Source organism: Echeneis naucrates, chromosome 15 (assembly GCF_900963305.1).
Source record: "Echeneis naucrates chromosome 15, fEcheNa1.1, whole genome shotgun sequence".
In the NCBI taxonomy this organism is placed as follows: domain Eukaryota; kingdom Metazoa; phylum Chordata; class Actinopteri; order Carangiformes; family Echeneidae; genus Echeneis; species Echeneis naucrates.
The window spans coordinates 2,793,830-2,814,638 of NC_042525.1; the positions used below are offsets into that span (position 1 = coordinate 2,793,830).

Consider the following 20,809-nt stretch of genomic DNA (forward strand, 5'->3'; position numbering starts at 1 on the left):
CAGTATTTACATAACCTAAGCCGAGAGAGACTGGTAGTTTGTAAAAGAACGTAAACAGAGAGACGTCTGCGCGTGAAAGCCGATACTTCTGCTCTCAAAGGCAGAACATTATTCCTTCATTACATTATTCTCAAGTATCAGGGTCAAGCCATTACTTTTGTCAGCGCTCACAAGTCCATGAGTCATCGGGCCCCTCGTACCGCAAACTGATTTGGCACATACTGTTCCAGTTTGTGTGTGCGTACACACTGTAAGCCCTGTGACATGGATTGACAGACACACACACCTCCCTCGACAAGCCGCTGCTGTACTTTTCTCACCCCAACAAGAGAATACAGGCTTGAATGCGGATTGGATTACAAAGGCTTTTAGTCCTGTAAAGCCTTTTCCTGGCCACAATCTCTGGACCCGGGGATCCACTTTCCCTCCAGAGCGGCCCCAGGGTTATGATTAGAGCCAGGGAGCGATGAGATTGGGTTGCTGGCTGCCCTTGTCTGCTTTGTGATTGAATGGCACCGGGGCTATTGTGATCCATAATGTAGTGGTGAGTACCAGCACACTTCTTTTGTGGATTGTAAGTCAATACAGTTGAGTGATGTGTGAGTGCGTAGAGGGGTGACGTGTGTATAACGGTTTTTGACAGAATGACCCGAGGGGCACGTCCGCACAACCCCCTCCCCCCAATATTGCATTGATCTGATGCTTCAAAGGGTAATTTCAAGGGCGATTTATCTCAATTCTATGTTTGATTACAGTTTTGGTTTCCAATGATTACGAAAACACGGCAATTGAGATGACGATGAACGATTTCTCTGCTGCAGGCACATAATAATCTATAATTATTATTTTTTCCTTCTGTCTTGTTTTTATTATATCTATTATTATTATTATTATTATTATTACCCCTCTGGGAAAAGCAATTAATATGTGCATATCCAAAGGGATGCATATGGTTATTTATAATTGACATTCAAGTTTATGGGAAAATAGAGGACTTCAACAATCACACTCCTTTTTGTTATATGTTGTACCAAAAAAACAAAAACAAGGAAATGGAAATACATAAAAAGAGCCTTCTTCAATAAAGAAATCAATACAAAAAGTCTGTTATTAATGTGCAGTAGGAAGAAAAGGGGCATGGCTGAGCTATTTACATCATGAAAAATGTCGTCTTCTTTTTTTTTTTTTTTTTTTTTTTCAAATGGCAAGCAATCGTTATCGTTGTTAATCACACCAATAAATTGTCCAGCACCTTCTGTCATTAGATGAAAAAGAAAAAAAGAAAAAAAAAAACTTAGGTCATCAAGTATAATCTGGCCAAATTCATCATGTGGATGCCGACGGTGTCTCTTTGATTTTGTGTTTCAGCGCGGAGCTCCACTGTGCCGCCCTGACGCTGGTGTCTCAGCTGGTGGTTCAGCTGGTGAGCTCTGACCCCAAGGTGAAGACGAATGAACCTTTCTGACCTGATACTGCTGAATTGTACGTGTTCACCAGCAGTACCTGCTATGTAGTGATTTGTGCGATATTAACTTCCAGGGTGTCGGTGCAATGCCAGGCCTGGTTCAGTGGGGGGAGCTGGTGTGCTCATGCTGCAGCGAGGAGCAGCCAGCGGAGGTGAAGCTGATGGCAGCCAACGTGTTGGTGAGCTGCACTGGCACTGTGCTGACCAGCCCTCATTTACCGCTGGGTGAGGAACAGCAATGTGAACACGTTAGATCGATTTTAATAGATTTAAGTCATTTCCTGGATGTTCTGTGGATCTGGAGTTCTCTGAGTTCTGAGTAATGATTCTATTGTGTTTATGTGTGTGTCTGTCTGTCTCAGGTCTGACCACTACAGTCTCTTTGTGGGGGAGTCTGTTCACTCTGCTGCAGGATGAAGACCACGAAGTCAGAAATGCAGCCTCAGACTTCATCTCTAATGCACCAACACATCTTCTGAGTAAGACTACGCACACACAACAATGCATAACCACGCACTTACAAGCTAACATACGTGATACACCACATACACATTTGAGATTTACATGCATACACATAACAAAGCAGGGTGAGAAAGTGGTGATAATGCATACACACATGTACACTGACAATATTCAAAAAACATGACAAACGCATGCTGATGTTAAAAAGAGCTGATGACATCATTTCGTGCAAAGGGTGGTGAAGCCGTCCTGGAATGAAGGATGATAATTCTAGTTTGGGATGCAAGAGTGAACTGTGTTTGTGTGGTCATTGTTTCTGGAATGTCTGAGGTCAGTTTCCTGAGGAATTATATGTTCCACAGTCTCATTGAGTGAATTTACTTACAAATACCTGAGGTACACACACACACACACACACACCAATGACAGGTTTATTAACCTGGAAGGACCTTGCATGCTTCCCATCACGCACAGAGGACCGACAGCTGACGCCTCACAAACAGCCACGGTGCAACTTCCTGCCATCTAAACACTGCACTTCCTCTATTTTCCCAGCTTTCCTGCAGGAACCACCCTTGTTGTGTCTGTCACCGCTGATAATATCTGAAAACACAACACAGGATAGCAAAGCATCTCCTGGAAAGTCTCTGTTGCCCTGGAAACTGTGAGGAAGGGGCAAACAGAGGCTGTAGGAGTCAACTGTTATGGTAGTTACTGTCAAAGTGAGAGACAAAAAAGAGCCAATGGCAGTGTGTGTTTTTTGATCTGAAGCTCCAGGAAGTGCATTTAAAATTCCTTAAATGTTTTCATACCAGGATTTTATCCCAAAGCAGAGTGTGTGTGTGTGTTCTATATATGTTTATGTACATAAGGCCAGTCAGGTTCAGATAAGCTGTCAGCTGAAAATCAGATAGCAGCTGAAGAACATGAGTAAGATGGAGAGGTTTTCTCTCCAACAGGAAGCGAGCACAATAGGCATAATTACAGAGTGGGTGTCTTTGTGTGTGTGCATGTGTTTGTGTCTGTGTGTGGAGAGAAGAGGGTGGGCTATCCTCCTTTGTCCATCAGTAGTCACTGCTCATTTTGTAGATTCCAGTTTTTGTCAGAGTGTTACTTACCGTAAACTGGCCTACATTTCCTCCTGGACCTGGACGCGTTCTGTGGGAAAAAGAGTGCAAGTGTTTGTTTCAATTCCTTTGTGTGACCTTTCGCTCTCCAGCCAAAACCTCCTCTAACCTCCCGAAACGACCATGGAAATTGCACTGAATTCCTGGTTTATTTTAACACATGTCGTACACACTGCAGGAATGTGCGCACAACGCAGAGAGGAGAAATGAGGCGGTAAATTGGTGATTTCGTATCAAATGAATGAGTGACTTGGCCAGAAGAGCCGGGCTCCTCATGAAAATGAAAAACAACAGAAAAACCCAAAAAGAAATCGTATCCTCCTGAGTATAAAGAATACGAAAAAACAAAACCTTCAATTGGAAAAATATGTCATCTTTCTACTTTTAAAGCTCAAACTCAAGTGATGTTCTAAACTTAAATACACTACAGACAGGACCAGAGGGCATTGTTGTACTTGTGGAGTTGTGGCTAAATTTAATGAAGTCATCCTGTCTGCTGTCTCCAGGGCAGCCATTGTATGAGTGTGTGTTGATGAAGAGACGATGCTTGTCTCTCAAAAGGACTGTTTGTATTTGTGAGTCCGCTTTCATTCATTCATTTATCTCCTCTCCCTTATCTGTTTCTGGGCCACGAGGGGGATGATGAAGCCAATCCCAGCTCACACCGGGCGAGGTGGGGGGGGGTGGGGGGGTGTTCTGGTTTAAAAAAAAAAAAAAAAAAAAAAAAAAAAAACAAGATGGTGACATCCCGATTTCAAACTGGTGGATTCTAAACACCATCACACAACCCAGCGGGTGACGTCACTTGATGGCCCGAGCCTGAAGCTAGAGAATAAGTTGCCTGGTGTGTTTTGAATTTTTGTTCAACCAGTTGTTCTTGAAGGTTTCTGATAGCATTTTCGGGAGCACGAGGCTGCGTCAAAGAAAATCGAGACAATCGAAACACCACTGAGGCTGACTCAGATTGACAACTCTGGAAATGTATTTTTGCCTTTTGACCTGGGGAGATAAAATCTCCGACCTTTGACAACAACGATGCCTGATTTGGTTTTTATCAGTGTTGAAATTAACATGGATGACAGATTACCCTTGTTGTCCTTGTCAGCAGCTGTCGTGAACTATGGCGTGTAATCACCACAATGGTCTTTTATTAACCTCAGAGTAGCTGATCAACTTCCTGTTTACACCGGCGTGCACATGCTCAGCGTCCCTGGATGGTCGTGCAACATGTTGAAGTGTGTCAAAGTGGACAGAGATCAACAGAACCATCCTGTCTGTGTGTGTTTGTGTGTATCTTTTCCTTTTCTTTCAAGTCAGTCAGTCTGGTCTGCTCGGAGGTGTGTGTGTGTGTGTTTGTGTGTCTGTGTGTGTTTTATGACCTGCCGTTGCCAAATCAAGTATCTGAGGTGTTAGCTGCTTCAGATGGAGGTGACGACTCCTGGCCCTTTGATATGGACGACATCCAGAGATGTGAGAACAGAGACAGGATCTGCTACACACAGACACACAAACTAGCACACAAAAGGGCAAAATGCAAAACACTCATCCCCTTTTAGAAAGAAAAGTAAATCTAAATGTCATTTAATCGTTTAAACTAATGCTCTTGTTCCTGATCATATTCTTGGTTGACGTTGGTGTGCTCTTTGGGTTGAAATCCACTTTATCTTCAATTGGTTAAAAGATAGTTTGACATTTAAGTTTTTTATTTTTCTCTTCACATTAATTCTGGTTTTGTTCAATGTCTCAATTTACTTTGTTTGTCTTATAGATAATTTGTTAAAACAGATATTTCACAAGAGCTGGACTCTAGCATGTCTAACTTTTGTCATCCCTTCTCATTCAATAGCTGCAAAACTTAATACTTAATACCAAGTCCCTCTTTTGCAATGAGGCTTTAATGGTTTCCACCATTTTAAGTCTCTACGTGCTTAAATGTAAATGCAGGACTCACCTTTCCTGTAATAAAAGGATAGTTTCACGTTAAACAGCTGAATTTTTGCGTGTATTAATTTATTTTTAATCTGTTCTAATGTTGATAAAGCTGTTCCGTGTACGTGGGAGAGAAATTTTAATTTGGTTCTCATCAGGTTGGTGAAGCTTCTTCTTCACTAAGCTGTGAATCACAGTGGAGCCATTGTCCCAGACAGGAAGAGCCAATCTAATTTAGCCCAGTCCCACCCCCTCACCACCCAAATACCTCCACTCTAATTGGGTCTGAAATCAAACTCCACTCACCCTCAGTGGACCTCCAGCACTGTGACAGGAACAGAGGGATCATTTTATATATAGAGCCCAGAGGCAGTCGGATTGGTCGACAGTGTATAAGAACCCAGTGATTAGATGCAAGATGCACCAATTTTGGATATCAAATGTCTGGTACTAATTATATTTAAAGAATTTTGTGCCTTGTTGGCTAAATATGAAGCCGCCCAGCACCAACATTGTGTAGCATGATGGTCTTAAAATGAGTGGCAGTCAGGCAGATTGGTGGCACTTCACCACACAGAGGCAGCAGGAAGCGACTGGTTGCACAACTGACCAACAGACACCTGATCTGAAGTCAGTTGTTTTTTTATTGAGAACAATCCACGCCGGTTTAGTTGCTTGTTTTGCTGCGGCCTCAGAGAGGACTCAGGTGGTCTTCATTCTAAACATCAGCTTGTCTTTTAAAGAGGCAGAAAGATGGTTCACTTTGGTTTTTCCTCTGATTAAGGTTCTGATCTGTCCGCCTTTCAGTTAGATAAAGTGTAGATGGGGAAAATTTGGCTTTAGATACTCTGTCAGGGGACGCCGATGGCTAAACGATTATGGAGCAGCCACACGGGCACAAATTCTGTGAGCTCCGGTTCTTTTCCACGCATGTCATTCCCCTTCTCTCCTGCCCATTTTCCTGTCTCTTTTCACTGTCCAGTCAAGATAACAGGGGCATGAAATGGACAAAATACAACTTTAAATGTGTAAATAAGAACTACAAACTCAGTTTCTTCTCTTTCATTATTATCGAACGTAGCTTTCTCAAAATGACACGTTTTCTGTGAATGAATAAATGCTGAGTTGTGTGTTTTATCTGTGCAGTTGAAATCTCTGCTGAAGCGCAGCAGTGGACCCACACACTCTGCTGACGTGCCCATATTTTCCAGGCCGTTCTCAGTGAACCATTATCAGCCCGCGCGCCTGGAGTAACCTACTTTGCTTACTGTAAAGCCAACAAACTGAGCCCGAGCCATTCATGTGTCCTTTCCCTCGGCTCATTCATTTACAGTGGATAACGCAGATGAATGGACGTGAACAACCTGACAGAGCTGAAGGACACTCATTAAACAGACCTTGTCCTATTTTAGCACAACACTCGCTCATCCGTTAAAGCCTGGTTTGTTAGTCTGTGTTGGATGAATGAGACTCTGTAAAACTGTCACATGTCACTCATCTGGAAAAGAAAGTAAAAAATACACAGAAACTGGAAGCTGGAGAGGTCTGACTTTCACTTTTGGAACAAATACACTGTTATGTTATTTCCTGAAAATAGGAAATTGTGTTGTTGTAGCTCACGCTGTCTTTGACACGCAGGGCAGTGTTGGGGAAGGAGATTGTAAAGATTTGGTGGTTGGTGTGAAACGAAGTCACATGTCTGTAGTAATGACCGGTGTCTGCAGGCTGTGTTCACTTTTTTTTTTTTTTTCTACTTCTCTTTGCTCCTCAACTGGAGCGATCAGACGATAAAATGCAAAACAGCTTTTTCACAATCTAACTGTGTCAAACTGATGTGGCCTCATTGTGTATTCTCTGTTGTGAAACAGGTGAAACCAGACCCAGATCTCAGTCGTTTTAGGTCATTTGAATGTTTATTCTAGCCCTCATTGGTTGAACAAATTTTCTTGTTTTGGGGTTTAGACATTAGCCCTTTTTCAGACCTGGAGCTTGTTACATAAATGACTTAATAAATATTAAACTCATGGCAGTAATGACAACATCACCAGGTCATGGTTGGTTAGTGTTGGCTGGTTAAGTTAAAAGCAACAACAGCACAAAGTCAAACATTCACAGACAGATATTAAATACATGCAAATGTCTTTGTCTCATGGTGGTGTTAAACAAACGAAATAAAAAAAAACCCCACAATGATAACCAGACCAGCTGCCTCCAACCTTAAAAGACAAACCAACTGTCCACTGTCACAACGTGTTAGTGCCATTTAGCTTCCCCGTACAAAAAAGACCACAATCACCCAAAATGACCGTGCAGGTAAATCGCCACATCTCTAAAATGTTTGTTTTACAAGTGAGTGAAGTGAGATCATCATTCATTTATTCAAATCTATTTTAATAGTTTATGTATGACATAATTTTTTTCTTTCTTGCCGCATTTACTGTTTGGACCAAACAAACAACAAATTCCTCATTATTCTGAAAACCAGATTCTGCCCCTCGTCACAGAACGGAAACTTTTCTGTTGGAAAAATCCTGTTGTGTCAGAATAAACCTGTAAGCATCCACACTTTCATCTGCATTACAAAAGGGCCTGACTTTAAAAAGGCTCCCCAGGAATTTGAGCCTGTAAAAGCAGTTTTTTAAGCAGCTCCTGCAGCTCCTTCCATCATCATGAGTTACTTGAAACCATCGAATCATCTGCGTCCGTCTCGAGGGGACTGAAGCGGCTGCAGGTGATGGACGGAGACAGTCGGGAGTCTGTGCCGACCCCCTGCTGTCGGCTTGGCCTTTCACTCTGGGCTTTATGACAGAGGCCTGACAGAGACTTCATGTACCAGCACGCTCTCAGACCATTTATGTGAATGCTCAAAGTCCTTACTGAGTCTTGGACTCTTATTTTCATGGTAATGCTGCCTGGTGATGTTGACGTTGTTGTTGTTTTGCTCTGGGCCTCCAGAGGAAGTCGAGGCTGTAAAGTGACTGCTTTTCTTTCACACCTCTCTCGATATTTCACACCAGAGTTTCCTGCCGTCTCAGCTCCACTGCAGCATCTGTAGCCTTTTCTCTGCGTGTGTGTGTCTGGTGTGAGAAACAAAGTGTGTGTTGCTTTGAGCTGGGGCAGAGATTAATGTTGAAGATGTTTTCCTATTGTCTCGTCAGTTATTTTGCGAATGAGCCCCGCAGGTTCAGTCCTGGATCCAGATCTTTGTGGCCCCTGTCTGACAGACAGTCTTTGTCCAGGCTGTAAAGAATAAAGACCCAGCTGGAGGATGGGGCAGGTGTAGCTGAGGGGCCCGTACGGTGGCCCGGTGGCAGTTTATAGCTTCAGTTCAGTCAGTTAATGTGCTGGTGAGGAGGTGGGGGGGCATCTAACCCAAATCCTGTAGATGTGGGTGGCTGAGTAAAAGGAATGCTCTCCCACTACAGCGAATGACCCCAGTGAGTGGAAGAGCAAAGGGTGGAAGGTTTTCACTCACTTCCTGACACCCCCACATGCCCACCCACCCCCTGAAAGACTGACAGGCAAAACTAAATCATGAAAAAGAGATGCATTAAAATGCATAAAAAAAAAAAAAAAAAAATGGACGCGTCTGCTGGATGTGCAGCAGATACACAGGTACTGAGTGAGTTCCTGCTGTAGATTGTGGAGATGAATGATGATCTTTCCTCCAGATCTGTCCTCATCACTCTGCTCAGGTTGTCCCAGCAGCAGGACGAAGGAAAGAAAGATCTGTAGCATCTTTCTGCACGCATTAAAGGACAAATAGATGACCGCCCCCTCCCCCCAGCTGCAGAGGTGCTTCACTTTCTCCTAATTCAACGCAGTGACTTTGAGACAACAGGAAGCAGCTCCAGAGACAGAGACATGTGTCAGTGTTCAGAAAGCAGAAAGTCTGCACAGTTTGTTCGAACATTTGCAGAACGGACTACAGACGAGCTGCACGATGCAGAAATGAGAGAGGAAGTGATAGTCATTTTCTCTGGTTTTCAAGATAATTGTCATTTAGCTTCACCTGACAGAGAAATGAACCGGGAAACGGCTCGTAAGTTCACTTAGCTGTTTGAACAGATTTCATGAGAAATTGCTCAAGAAAAGCTCAAGCTGATTTACATATGAAAGGCGATCAAGGCGACTGAAGAAAAACCTAGAAGGAGCTACAAGTGGCACAAGGTTAAGTTTTTCCCTCACACTCCTGCCCTGCCCTGCCCTGCCCTGCCCAAATTAGTGGCATTGAATGCCAACTGCACAACACACACACACACACACACACGGCCTCACCCAATCTTATTCAAACCCATTCATTCACCAACTGCTGCTGATATCATCATTTACTAAGACAAGATTGAGAAACATAAACTCCTGCAGTCTTTCATCACAAACAGTGCCCACACAGGACAACACACATACCACCGCACGCACGCACGCACGCACGCACACACACACACACGCACAACACACCAACACCAATAAGAGTCTGAAAGACAATCCCCTTGAGAAACAGAGTATTTTGCGCCAAAAGCTCGAGGAGGGAAATCGTGTTAATCGACGTGTGAAACCTCCGTAGAAAAGTAGATAAACTGAATGCAGCTAGAGTTTCCTCCTTTGAGGTTGGGGGGGGGGGGGGGGAGGCTGTAAAGGCTTGACATCAGAGGCAGGACCGTCCCAGAGAAAGTCTTGGTAAAGAAAAGAATTTGTCACTCAAGCTCCTAAACTCTTAAATCTCCTCTAATTCGGCACAATCATCGGCCTCTAATGTTCACAGAGCAGGTTTCCCTCCGCGCTCAGACTTCAGGCTCGGCTCTGATTTTACGCCTCCTCTCTGAAGAGGAAAAACAATCTGGCTTCCCAACACAGAGTGTGTGTGTGTGTGTGTGTGTGTGTGTGTGTTATACTGTATGTGTGCTAACAGGGGTCTATAACCCCCCCACCCCCTCCTGTCTCTTCCCATAGTGGTAGTGTTTTGGCTAGTGGCTCTAAAAGCCTTTTGAAGTTTCTGGCGTTATCAGGGTGTCAGCTGTGGTGAGGAGAGTCAAGGTGGGAGAACAACAACACACACACACACACACACACACACACACACACACACACACACAACTTCTGCCAGAAAGACAACTGGAGATGGTAAATGAAGTCGAACATTATGTTTGAAGTATGTGTTGTCGCGCTCACACTTCCTCCACCGTCCCATTCAACACCCAGAGAGTGTTGGTGTGTGTCTGTCTGTCTGTCTGTCTGTCTTTGTGTGTGTGTGTGTGTGTGTAGACAGCAGATGACAACTCAAAAACACATTTTTTTATCATGTGAGTGATCAGTGATCGTCATCCACCCATCAACACTTAAACATAAAGCAAAGCAGAACATCAGCTCTCACTGTGGAGGTCGGTCTCTCTCTCACACACACACACACACACACACACACACACACACTTGTTTTCAGGTTTCTGCCTGTTTCTGTATTCCAGATTTGATAATGCTCCTGTTTTTGGATTTGCGGCGGCTGGATTACATCACACACACGTTTTTTCCTTGAAGGGCAAATCCGTCTAAATTTTAAAAGCAGTGTACTGTTGAGCTGTGGAAAGTGACTTATTTAGAATTATTTATTTCAGTTTGAGTTTTAGTCAGACTTTGGATTTAATTATTTTGGATAGAGTAATGGTTTTTCCTGTCGTGTCACCGCATCCATCCCCTGTTGCTCTGCGGGCTGGGTGTCTTTCACATGGACTGTTGTCGGAACTAATGTAGAAACCAGTTTGCTTAGCAGGAATCAAACTGTGATAACCAACTTCTCATTTTTAAAGTTATTATTTGGGTTTTGTTTTTGTTTTTGTTTTTTTAACCCTTATTTTGACAGCAACGTGAAGGGAGTCGGATTCAAACCCACTCAAGTCTTTGTGTTATCCACTTCATTTTACTTTACACTGATGATCATCATCACTCAACTTTACTTTAGGGAGTCCAACAAACACACGATGATGGACGTTCCTCATCAAATTTAGTCATATTCCAATTTAGCCGTAACTCCAAAACTTAATAAGTTAATTACTCTCTTAGTGATAAATCCTGATTCCAGCTCTTCTTCAGTTCACATTAAGCCAAGTGACACCATAAAGTAAGTGTGTATGAAGTGTAGGTTTCTATTTCGTTCATTTAAATTACAACTCTTTTATTATCTGGTCTCTTAGTTTATGAAGGGAGCAAACGTTAGCCTGCAAATATTTGACCTGTCTAGATTTAAAAGAGGAAACTGGCAATATCTGTTATATTAGCTCTCATAATATCCACTCAGTCTTAAGTGCATTAATTCTGTTATCTATATATTTTTCCACACAGGCATCCATAAATAAAACAGTTTTATCACAGAGTGGCAGAACAGGCTACGATTTAATGCTACAACAGTTAAGAGCATTAAGGAGCATTAAACACTAATTCAACTGTGGATGAATTAGTGTTTAATGTTTCTTCCTCAGCTGTGTCCTTGAGCTCTAATTTCATTATAAGCTTTATCACACAGCAGACGTCTTCTGACTTCAGTGTCCAGCTTATTGGAAATTTGTCTTCTCCCAAAAACAGATCAATAAAAAAATGTAACGCAACAGACCATTAAAAACATACATGTATAATATAGAGGAGTGTGAATGAGGTGAAGCGGGTTGAATAAATACGAATGCAGCTGAGACGTTTCCCAGTTAAGTCCTTCTGCGCTCTCAGTCCGTATGATGAGGGGAATAACAGTTGTGCTGTAAATGTTCTGCTCGGCCTTCAGGCCCCGGAGACAACAGCCACACAGAGGTTCATAAAATCAACAGCCAGAGTTTGACCACAGCTCAGCTGACAGTCGCCTGATGATCTGACATCTGCTCCTGAGGTTGTGTGTATCAGGAAGTTCGGTCAAATCGCACACATACGCCAAAGTGTCAGAGGAAGATGATTTAGCATCGTCCTACCTGCCTGTTTGTGTAGTTTCTTGTGTCTTTGTTTTAAAACAGCATGAACAGAGTGGATGAACGTTGTATCTCGTACGCCCTCAGATGAAGACGCTGCGTCCGTGTGTCCTCCGGTAGCCGTCGACCTCGGCGTGCGGCTCCTGTGTCGGCTGTTGGTGCTGTGGAGGCAGGTTCCTGCAGGGTTCCTCGCTCTGACGCAGTGGCTGCTGGGAGACGAAGACGGCGACGACGAGGCGGCTTCAGACGAAGCTTCCAGTCTGGTGAGAAAACATTTTAATAATCTTTGATATCTTTTTTCAGTAAATATTATTTCTGAAGTTGCACTTTTGCTGCAGATCCATATTGAAAACGACTACACAAGAACTTCACAAACTGTTCCGAGATATTTGAGATGCTGTCACAGGACAGGTCAAACAAATATTAATGCAAGAAAGCAATAAGAGTCCAATGAACTGATGACATTATGAAACAGACAAAACTATTTTCTCTGCTTCTCTTTTTTCACTTCTGCTCATAATTGGAGTCAAAATAACAGACTGTTTTACAGCCGCCAAGGTTCCTGCTTTGTTTAGCTGCCTGTTTAGTTGTTGGGTTATTTCAGCTTCTTGTTGACGATTTGTCAAGAATCTTAAAGCTGTACTTCTTCAATACTGTCAGTTTTAAATGTTTTAAATTTCACTCGGTGTGATGTGAGCAGCGCAGCTCGTCCGGTGTAGCTGCCAGATCCTTCTCTCTGCAGGATATTCTTTATTTTCATTTTCCACAGGCAGCTGCTAGACTGCTTAAAAAATATGTATATTTTTATTGGTAAAGACGCCACATTTGTCAGAGTCAGCCTGGACACAGGTGCTGGTGGACGGAGTCTCTTTTGTATAATAATGTAGGTCAGAATGACAACAGCAGGTCTTTTCTCTGCGTGTTGCTGCTTCCTAGATATGTATGAGTCTGTAATCATCCATTAGCACGGCGCCCATAAGCCTGTCGCTATCCTGTGTGACTGCCCAGAGAGGTGGTCAGGGTGGACGGAGTGCAACGTTGGCGGGATGAATATTGGACTTAAGCATGGTGGCACAGAAAAGATGACACCACGAGAAAAGGCAGCATCAAAGCAAAACTATAAGAATTACTTTAAATAAGTGATTTAAAAGAAATGACTTTAATAGCTGAAGTGCCGACACTTCTCTGGATTTTCTGTTTTCCACTGAGAGTTCAAATCGTGGATCCGTCTTGAAAAGAGACTCCAGCTAACAGACGCTCTGCTCTTCAGCAGGATGAGGACGACTTCCTGTTTGAGAAGGGGGATCTGAACTTGTGGGCCGAGCCGGTCCAGTGGGTGAGGCTGCTCCACACGAACCTCGGCTCCCTCATCCCGACCTTCAGGCAGACCCATCACTCGGACCGGACCCAGCTGGCCACGCTGCTCACCCACGCCCAGACCAAGGCCCTCAGCTCCCGGCGGGCCCTGGACTCCCTTCCTGCTTTGCCCCAGTTCTCCTGCACCGCGGAGCACGCCCGGCTGACGCTGCAGCACCAGAGAGCAACGCTGGCTCTGGATGTGCTGGAGAGGCTGAGCTAGAGGAAGAGGAATCATCAGGATGGTCTGATGATTCCAGAAAGGAGGACGTTTTCAGAATGAACATCTTCAGTGAACCAACACGTGACCACGGACGGGTTTTGTGGTCTTATCCAATCAAGACAACGAAGGAAACAATCGATTTGAACTCGTCTCACTGTTTTTAATCTTACCAAACTTACATTTTCTTTTTAAATAAATATTTTATCTCAAATTACACTTTTGCCGCCAATGTTCTGCTTCTTAAAGACAAAGTTGAGTGTGTCTCCTCTTTAAAGTCAATAAGCAGGAGGGAGATAATATTATATGGGGGGAGTCCGGCAGTTGTGAAGCCATAATAACAATTGAGCCCGAGCTTTGTGCACAACACTCGATGTACTGTCCTCTTATCAGCGGGACTGTGTCACACGCCAAACTTCAACAGTGTCAGCATTGAGTTAACAGACTGCTGAGTCCAACAGGGACTTTAGGTCTGGAACAAAACAACTCGGAGCCCAAAGCTTCAAGGCACCAACTTAAATGCTGCGATTGTGCAGCGAGCCGAGCTTCATAACCAGCACACGGGGTTGTGAGAGCAAGTGTTTGCGTTGACACGTCACCAGGGCTGTATGTCAGCGTGCGCTCCAGCTTCTACTGTATGTTTATACGAGGTGTTATTTTCCTGTGATATTTAATTTACTGCGGGATTCTTCCCTTCGGACTGCGTTTTATTCTCCCTCCAGTTTTTGCCGGTTATGTAATTAAGAGGAACGGCACAATGGACCACTGTCCTCGTGTGTGTGTGTGTGTGTGTGTGGGGATTCATGCTGCTCGCTCATACAGCTGGACCTGTCTCCCTCCCTGGTAGCCATGTTCCCTGTTACAGTAAAACTGACGTAATGTTTTGGAACAGCTCGACATCCCCCAATAAAAACAGAGCCGTGCGATGGGAGAGCGGTTTCTGTGGACGAGGACATGTTGGAAGGATTTCTCAGGAGTCTCGCTGCGCCTGTCCTTCACATTAAACTATTTATCACAACTTGCTAAAGCGCAAATAGTCCTGGGGCAGCCCTCAGCCTAATTTTAGGGTTGTAGTAGTAGATTCCAAGCTCTTATGTCACTTGTTTTTCGCCTGTTGCTATTTTCCCCCCCGTTTCTTTTTTTTTTTTTTTTTTTTTTTGTCTCCATTCAGCACTTCAGACAATATTGGATCATGTCACTGGAAGAAAAATCTTTTCCACTCGTGATCTTGAAAAGTCAAAGGCTTCAGGGTCGCAGGTGTTGCAGGAACCATGTGTGGCATATCTGATGTATTCGTTGTTGTTTCTTCAGTTTTACTCCCAAAAAGTCAGCTTCTCTGAGCTCTGATAGAGCCCCCAGCTCAGCTTTGCCAGCTCTGGGATCTTTCCACTGTGGTTTTTTTTTTTGTTTTTTTTTTTTAAACTTGACATCGCTCCAACAGCCAAGTGGAGCAGTTTGACATTTTCATTTGAACATTTTGCCATCCTAGGAAGGTTACATCATGCTGAGGCCAGGCAGGTTGTTGCGACCGCACTGTAGTCTTTACAAAGAGAGCGACTGTGGTGGCTGCGTGGCTTTGTTATTGGTTAAAAAGGAGGAAGACGTTTTCGGTCTTTTTGCAGAAATAACCAAAAGCATCACGCCCCCCCCCCCCAAAAAAAAAGAGGAACAAACTTTACTACTTTACTACAGCCCCCCCCCCCCCCCCCAGCTGTGATCAGCAGATGGCGCCCCAGCCCTTCACACTCAGTCCCCTTCCTGCTCTCATGGGGGCAGTGTTGCGCCACTGTAGCGGAGGAAAACCACATTCCTGCAGTCTGGACTTCCTTCGTTTAGGAGGGGGAGTCAAGAGAGAAACTGAGAGTGCAGCAACAAACCAAATCCACTTTGTGTTTATAATGATTCACCAGATTTTTCCCTTCTCAGAGCGACAGATTTCTGAAGTCAAAGTTTGACTTTTTCCGTGTGTAGTGGACGGGAATAGGCTGCTGCTGCGCCGTGGAAGCCGATTATGCAACCAGAGGAGTCTAAAAATTGTTCTGCACTCTGCCTGGACTCCTCTCCGCTCATACTTGTGGTCTCACCCCATCCACAGTGGGGGGGGGGGGGGGGGGGGGGAGAGTTTCCTTCCATTACAAATACATGTGTCAGCTTCCAAGTGGCCCGTCCTCTGAGATCCCTTAGTGTTGTGGTGTGTGTGTGTGTTTCCCCCCACCTGGACACTTCCAGGACTCAGGATGGACCCAAGTGTGGGTGTCTCTTTGGTTAATTGGCTGGAGAGCAGCTTGCAGACTTCCCCCTCCGTGTATCTGCATTCTTTCACAGCGAGAGACAGCCCAGAAAGCAAAACCAACTTCCACAAAATTGGTTATGTGATTAAAAGAGGAGAAAGAGAAAAGAAAAGAAAAGAAAAAAAAAAAAACTTCTGGATGGATGGATGGATGGGTGGATGGGTGGGTGGGGAGGGAAGAAGGGAGGGAGCTGGGGTTGGATTTCAAGGCGTGGTGTTAAAGAATAGGCGGCCAACCGGTGAATGGGGAGGAGGCGGCTCCTCTGAGAAGTTTGTGCCGACTTGAGTTCGCCCCTCCCTGGACACCGCCAAGCATTTAAATCGACGCGTAAAAGCGAGAGCGCACAGCGAAGCACTCTGGCTCAGCGCTTCCGAGGGGACGAAACACAAAAATACACCTCCAACCCAACAGTACTGACCCCCCTCCTCATCGGACACATTAACTTTTTGAAGCAACTTTTTCCCGAAAAACTTTTTACTCTATAAATATTTTTTTTTTTTTTTTACTTTTTTTTCCGCCTCCTCACAACCAAAAACCAGTCGTGGCACAAACTACCGCTCGGCGCATTCAAGGATCCTGGTCGGTCCTCCATGAAAGAGGGAGCGCGACAAGCCACTTGGGGAAAAGAGATGTCTGCGACCGTCTTGTCAGCCTTCTACGACATGGACATGCTTTATAAGGTAAATGAAATGTTGTCCAAACGTGGTTTGAGTGTGGAGTTCAGGTGGAGGCGCTCTGAGCATGCGTCCGGCTGCAACAAGTTGGTGCGGCTGCAGGAAAAGTTTCCCGAAAACAGCCATGTGCTTCAGTAAACCCGCAAAAATGCGCCGATTTCTCTGTCTAACAGGCGTGTTTTTCTCTCCCAGCAGCAGGAGAAAGGCATGAACATGAACGCCCTGCACATAAACAGCATGCTGGACAAGAAAGCGGTGGGGGCTCCGGTCACGACTCCGGGCTCCGGCGGCTCCTTCACGCCGGGATTTTTCCGGAGAAACTCGACCAGCAACGTGGAAGCGATGAACAACGGCAACAAATACTCCATGGGCTCCTACGGAAGCCTGAAGGAGAACACGCCGAGCAGCGGTAACAGCTCCACCGGCAGCAGCAGCGCCACGGCGCTCATGAACAAGGAGAACAAGTTCCGCGACCGGGCCTACAGCGAGAACGGAGACCGGGGCGTGCTGCAGCAGAAGCCCGGCTCCCAGATCAACTCCACCCGCTACAAGACGGAGCTGTGCCGGCCCTTCGAGGAGAACGGGTCGTGCAAGTACGGGGAGAAATGTCAGTTCGCTCACGGCTACCACGAGTTGAGGAGCTTGTCCCGCCACCCGAAGTACAAAACCGAGCCGTGCCGCACCTTCCACACCATCGGCTTCTGCCCGTACGGGCCCCGGTGTCACTTTATCCACAACGCCGACGAGCGGCGGCCGGCTCCGGCGGCCAACGCCAACGTGCAGGCCGCGGAGCCCCGCTGCGGCTACGGCCAGCGGGACGTGCTGCCGCTGCAGCAGCAGCTCGGCTACACCCAGAGGGACAGGCCGAGGCTCCACCACAGCCTCAGCTTCTCCGGCTTCTCCACCCACCACGGACTGGAGTCCCCGCTGCTCGACAGCCCCACGTCCCGGACCCCCCCGCCGCCGGCCAGCAGCAGCAGCAGCAGCAGCGGCGGCGGCAGCGCCGCCACCACGGCCGCCTCCTGCTCCTCCTCCTCCAGCTTCTACGAGGAGGTGCTCTCCCCCAACTCGGTGTCCTGCATCAACAGTGCCTTCGCTTTCCCCGGACAGGACTTAAAGGCCCTGCTGGCCCCCCTGGCCGTGCACAACCCCGGCGGGTACGCGAACAACCACCCGGCCGGTGCCTACTACGGAAGCCTGCAGGGCGGCGTGTGCCCGCCCTCCCCTCCGCCCTACAACATGAGCAGCCTGCAGGCGCTGCGCCGCCTCAGCGAGTCGCCGGTGTTCGAGCCTCCTCCCAGCCCGCCCGACTCGCTCTCTGACCGGGAGAGCTATGCGAGCGGGTCCCTCAGCTCTCCCGGCAGCCTCAGCGGCTCCGAGTCTCCGAGTCTGGACGCGGGGAGACGTTTGCCAATCTTCAGCAGGCTGTCGATTTCAGATGACTAAAAACCTTTTTTGTTTTTGTTTTTGTTTTGTTTATTTTTCCTCTTTGTGTTGTTGTTTTTTTCTATCGGATCTATGGACGGCTCAGATGCAGGTAGACTGTCCTTCACAGCAGCAGAGGATCCAGATTGACCCCCCCCCCACCCAAAAAAAAAAAAAAAAAAAAAACACCTCCACCTCCACCCCCAAACAGCAGCATCCATCCTGCTGATGTGCCTCTGAGCAAAGACTTTGAGGTGGTGTGAGTGAGTGAGTGTGTGTGAGAGAGAGGGGGGGTGCTGACCCTGCTCTGACCTCCCTGGAGGGGGGCAAGAGAAGTGAATTTCACCCACAGGGATCAATAAAGCTTCAGTTTAAGTGTCCTTGACCGGCATTAGTTTAGTCTCATTTGTTTTTCTTTATGTAATATAGCTGTATTAAAACTTAGATAGCAAACAGAAGGCATTCCAACAGTGCCTTGCCCAAGGGCTCACGGCAGCCCGCTCTCCCTTTGGCTCTATCAGGCAAGCCACACTTTTCCTGGGATTAGATGTGTGTGTGTGTGAGTGAGAGAGAGTGTGTGTTTGTGTGTGTGTGTGTGTGTGTGTGTGTAACATGACTTGACAAGAAGAAGAGACTGTAAGCGGTTTCAGATTTCCTCCCATCCTGCCAAGAATATGCCTTGACTCAAAGTAACATTTTTTTTTTCTTTATCAAAATGTTTTCTTGTTGTTTTTTTTTTTTTTTTGTTTTGTTTTTTTTGGTTTTGTTTTGTTTGTTTTTCCTTCCTCTTGAAAGCTTCAGCTTCCATTCCAGATCTGTTTCCTCCCAGCGCCACCCAGTGGTTCGTTTGGTTAGTCTAGTTTGTTGCTTGGTTAAAAAGCACTCTTGAGTTGGGTTTGTTTGGGGAAATCACTGCTGATGGTTGAATATATATTTTTTTAGCTGTTTTTGAGTGATTTACATAGCGGTGCATAACTGGCTATGGACTATTTAACTTATTTATTATCTTGTGAAAAGTATAGGCTACATTGGTAATTTGTGTCCATACTGTATTTATCAAGTATGATGAAGCAATAGATCTATATTCTTTTATGTTTAAATTATGATCGCCATTATTAATCTGCATAAAGTGGAGTGTATGTTCTTTTCACAGTAATATATATATTTTGTTTTTTTCTCCTTTTTTTGTAACTTCACTTGGTTATTTTTATTGTAAATGAGTAAAAAAAAAAATTCTTAATTTAAGAGAACGTATGTGATATTTATTTCATTAATTTTGTTTCCTTGTTTACGTTTATTAAAAAAAAGTTTGCGTGATTGCTGTTTGCTCCTGAGGTTGTGTGTCAGTGCTGTAGAAGGCTTTTTTTTTTTTTTTTTTTTGTTTTGTTTTTCTTTCTCGAGGATCCCTATCTAGATGTTTCTGTAGAATGTATAAACGATGTGGTTGTACAGACCGTCCAAACCTTACTTTTTTTTTTTTTTGATCTAGATCAGACTTCAGTGACAAAGAACCCAAGTCAATAAATTAACCAAAAAGTATTTTGTTTTCTTTCTGTTTGCACGAGGTCACACTGTGATTCCAGCCACGTGCTAAAGAATGTAGCAATCCTTGTGCCCCAGTATTATTGTGTAGTGCCTGAGGGGTTCACCATCCTGACATGCCTTAAAATTAACCAAATAAAGTATTTTTCCTACATGGCATCTTTTTATACACAGGTTGAATTGAATGTAGTGTTGGATTCTGAAACTTTTCCTTTTGTTTTTTTAAAGAGGTTGTTACCACTCAGACACTCTGATAAACAACCGTAACCTTTCTCTAAATCCCCATTCCTCTCATTTTGATTTGTTTCTCTTTTTTTTTTTTTGATACTGAGATCTAGTCTGAGTCTTTGAGAGTTTGCTGGAGAGGGAAGTGGATGAACATGTTTGGTTTGTACATAGTAGGTACAGGGGGATGCGCACTATGTACTTTTGACTACTTTATCAGAAGTAAAGCTTTTTGAATGTAACAAAAAAAACGGACAAAAAGACAACGAGAGTTGTATTTTTTTTTTTTTATTATTTTTTTTGTTTTGGGGAGTCAGTTCACTACAAATTGAGTGTGAGACTGTTAACTTTGTACTGTACATTTTTTGTAGTTCTCCCAATAAAAATCATTTTGAAAAAGTCTCAGGCTTCTCAGGTAGTGATTTTATTCTACGTTCTTAAAAAAAAAAAACACTTCAGCCGGTGATAATTAGAAGTCTGACTTTAGTCTTCCTACAGTGGAAAAAGCCCTGGGGGGGGGTGTTGTCCCATATTGTGTAGCCTGTAGCTGGTCTGGGACCTGCAGGACCCGGTGCAGCGAGTCCTGGTCCTTTGTCCTTGAAAGGCCTGACCTGGATTCCAAATCCTGAAGTCTCGGTGTGTTCGTGAACAGGATGAATCTGACTGTGAACACGGGAGCTGATATCCCAGGATAATAAGTAATGTTACATAATGTGCAATGTTCTGCTATAAACGGAGGCCGATGAGCGATGTGTCTGCACCATCTGAGGAATTTGAGGTCTGGAATTTTAAAATGGAAAATGTGCGGGATCCCAGGAGCGTCAGCTGGATCGTGTCGGTGGCTGAAAATCTGTCTGGTTCTTCGCCATCACGGTCAGATTTTAATACCTTAACATGCCCAGAATTATGATCCCGTTTTCTGACAAACTCTCCCCCATCCTTGGAGAGCGGCAAAACTCTAAAGAAATGTCTCTTTAATGGACCCGCATAAATGTCTGAACGTGACTCAACTGGGGTCACGGGCCAAAAATAGTGGAAATCCCGGATTTAAAGGAGCCATTTGTAAATACTGCTGATCGTACAAAGCTAACATTAGCACTAACAGCTGTTTACAGGAGGCCTTCCTGTCATCTCTTCATTTACTAAGAG

General features: G+C 44.9%; 2 protein-coding genes across 4 annotated transcripts in view; both read left to right on the plus strand.

Annotated features, from left to right (window-relative positions):
* The window catches only part of thada (THADA armadillo repeat containing), a 76,242-nt gene extending 62,528 nt beyond the window's left edge, over positions 1-13,714 (plus strand). Inside the window, exons 35-39 of one of the 2 annotated variants that reach the window (XM_029521524.1) lie at positions 1,369-1,441; positions 1,540-1,690; positions 1,828-1,944; positions 12,015-12,190; positions 13,198-13,714. In XM_029521524.1, coding sequence (XP_029377384.1) covers positions 1,369-1,441; positions 1,540-1,690; positions 1,828-1,944; positions 12,015-12,190; positions 13,198-13,506 — 826 coding nt within the window. In that variant the 3' untranslated portion in view covers positions 13,507-13,714. The remainder of the gene's footprint in view (positions 1-1,368; positions 1,442-1,539; positions 1,691-1,827; positions 1,945-12,014; positions 12,191-13,197) is intronic. The other variant, XM_029521525.1, reaches the window with a different exon arrangement.
* A 2,410-nt stretch (positions 13,715-16,124) lies between these two features.
* Positions 16,125-20,062, plus strand: zfp36l2 (zinc finger protein 36, C3H type-like 2). 2 transcript variants are annotated; one of them, XM_029521755.1, is made up of 2 exons: positions 16,125-16,474; positions 16,661-20,062. In XM_029521755.1, exons 1-2 carry the CDS (start codon positions 16,385-16,387, stop codon positions 17,912-17,914), a joined length of 1,344 nt encoding a protein of 447 aa, XP_029377615.1. In that variant the 5' UTR covers positions 16,125-16,384; the 3' UTR covers positions 17,915-20,062. The 2 variants fall into 2 exon arrangements, with proteins under 2 accessions (XP_029377615.1, XP_029377616.1); XM_029521756.1 differs by having other exon boundaries at positions 16,664-20,062.
* The last annotated feature ends 747 nt before the right edge of the window (positions 20,063-20,809 follow it).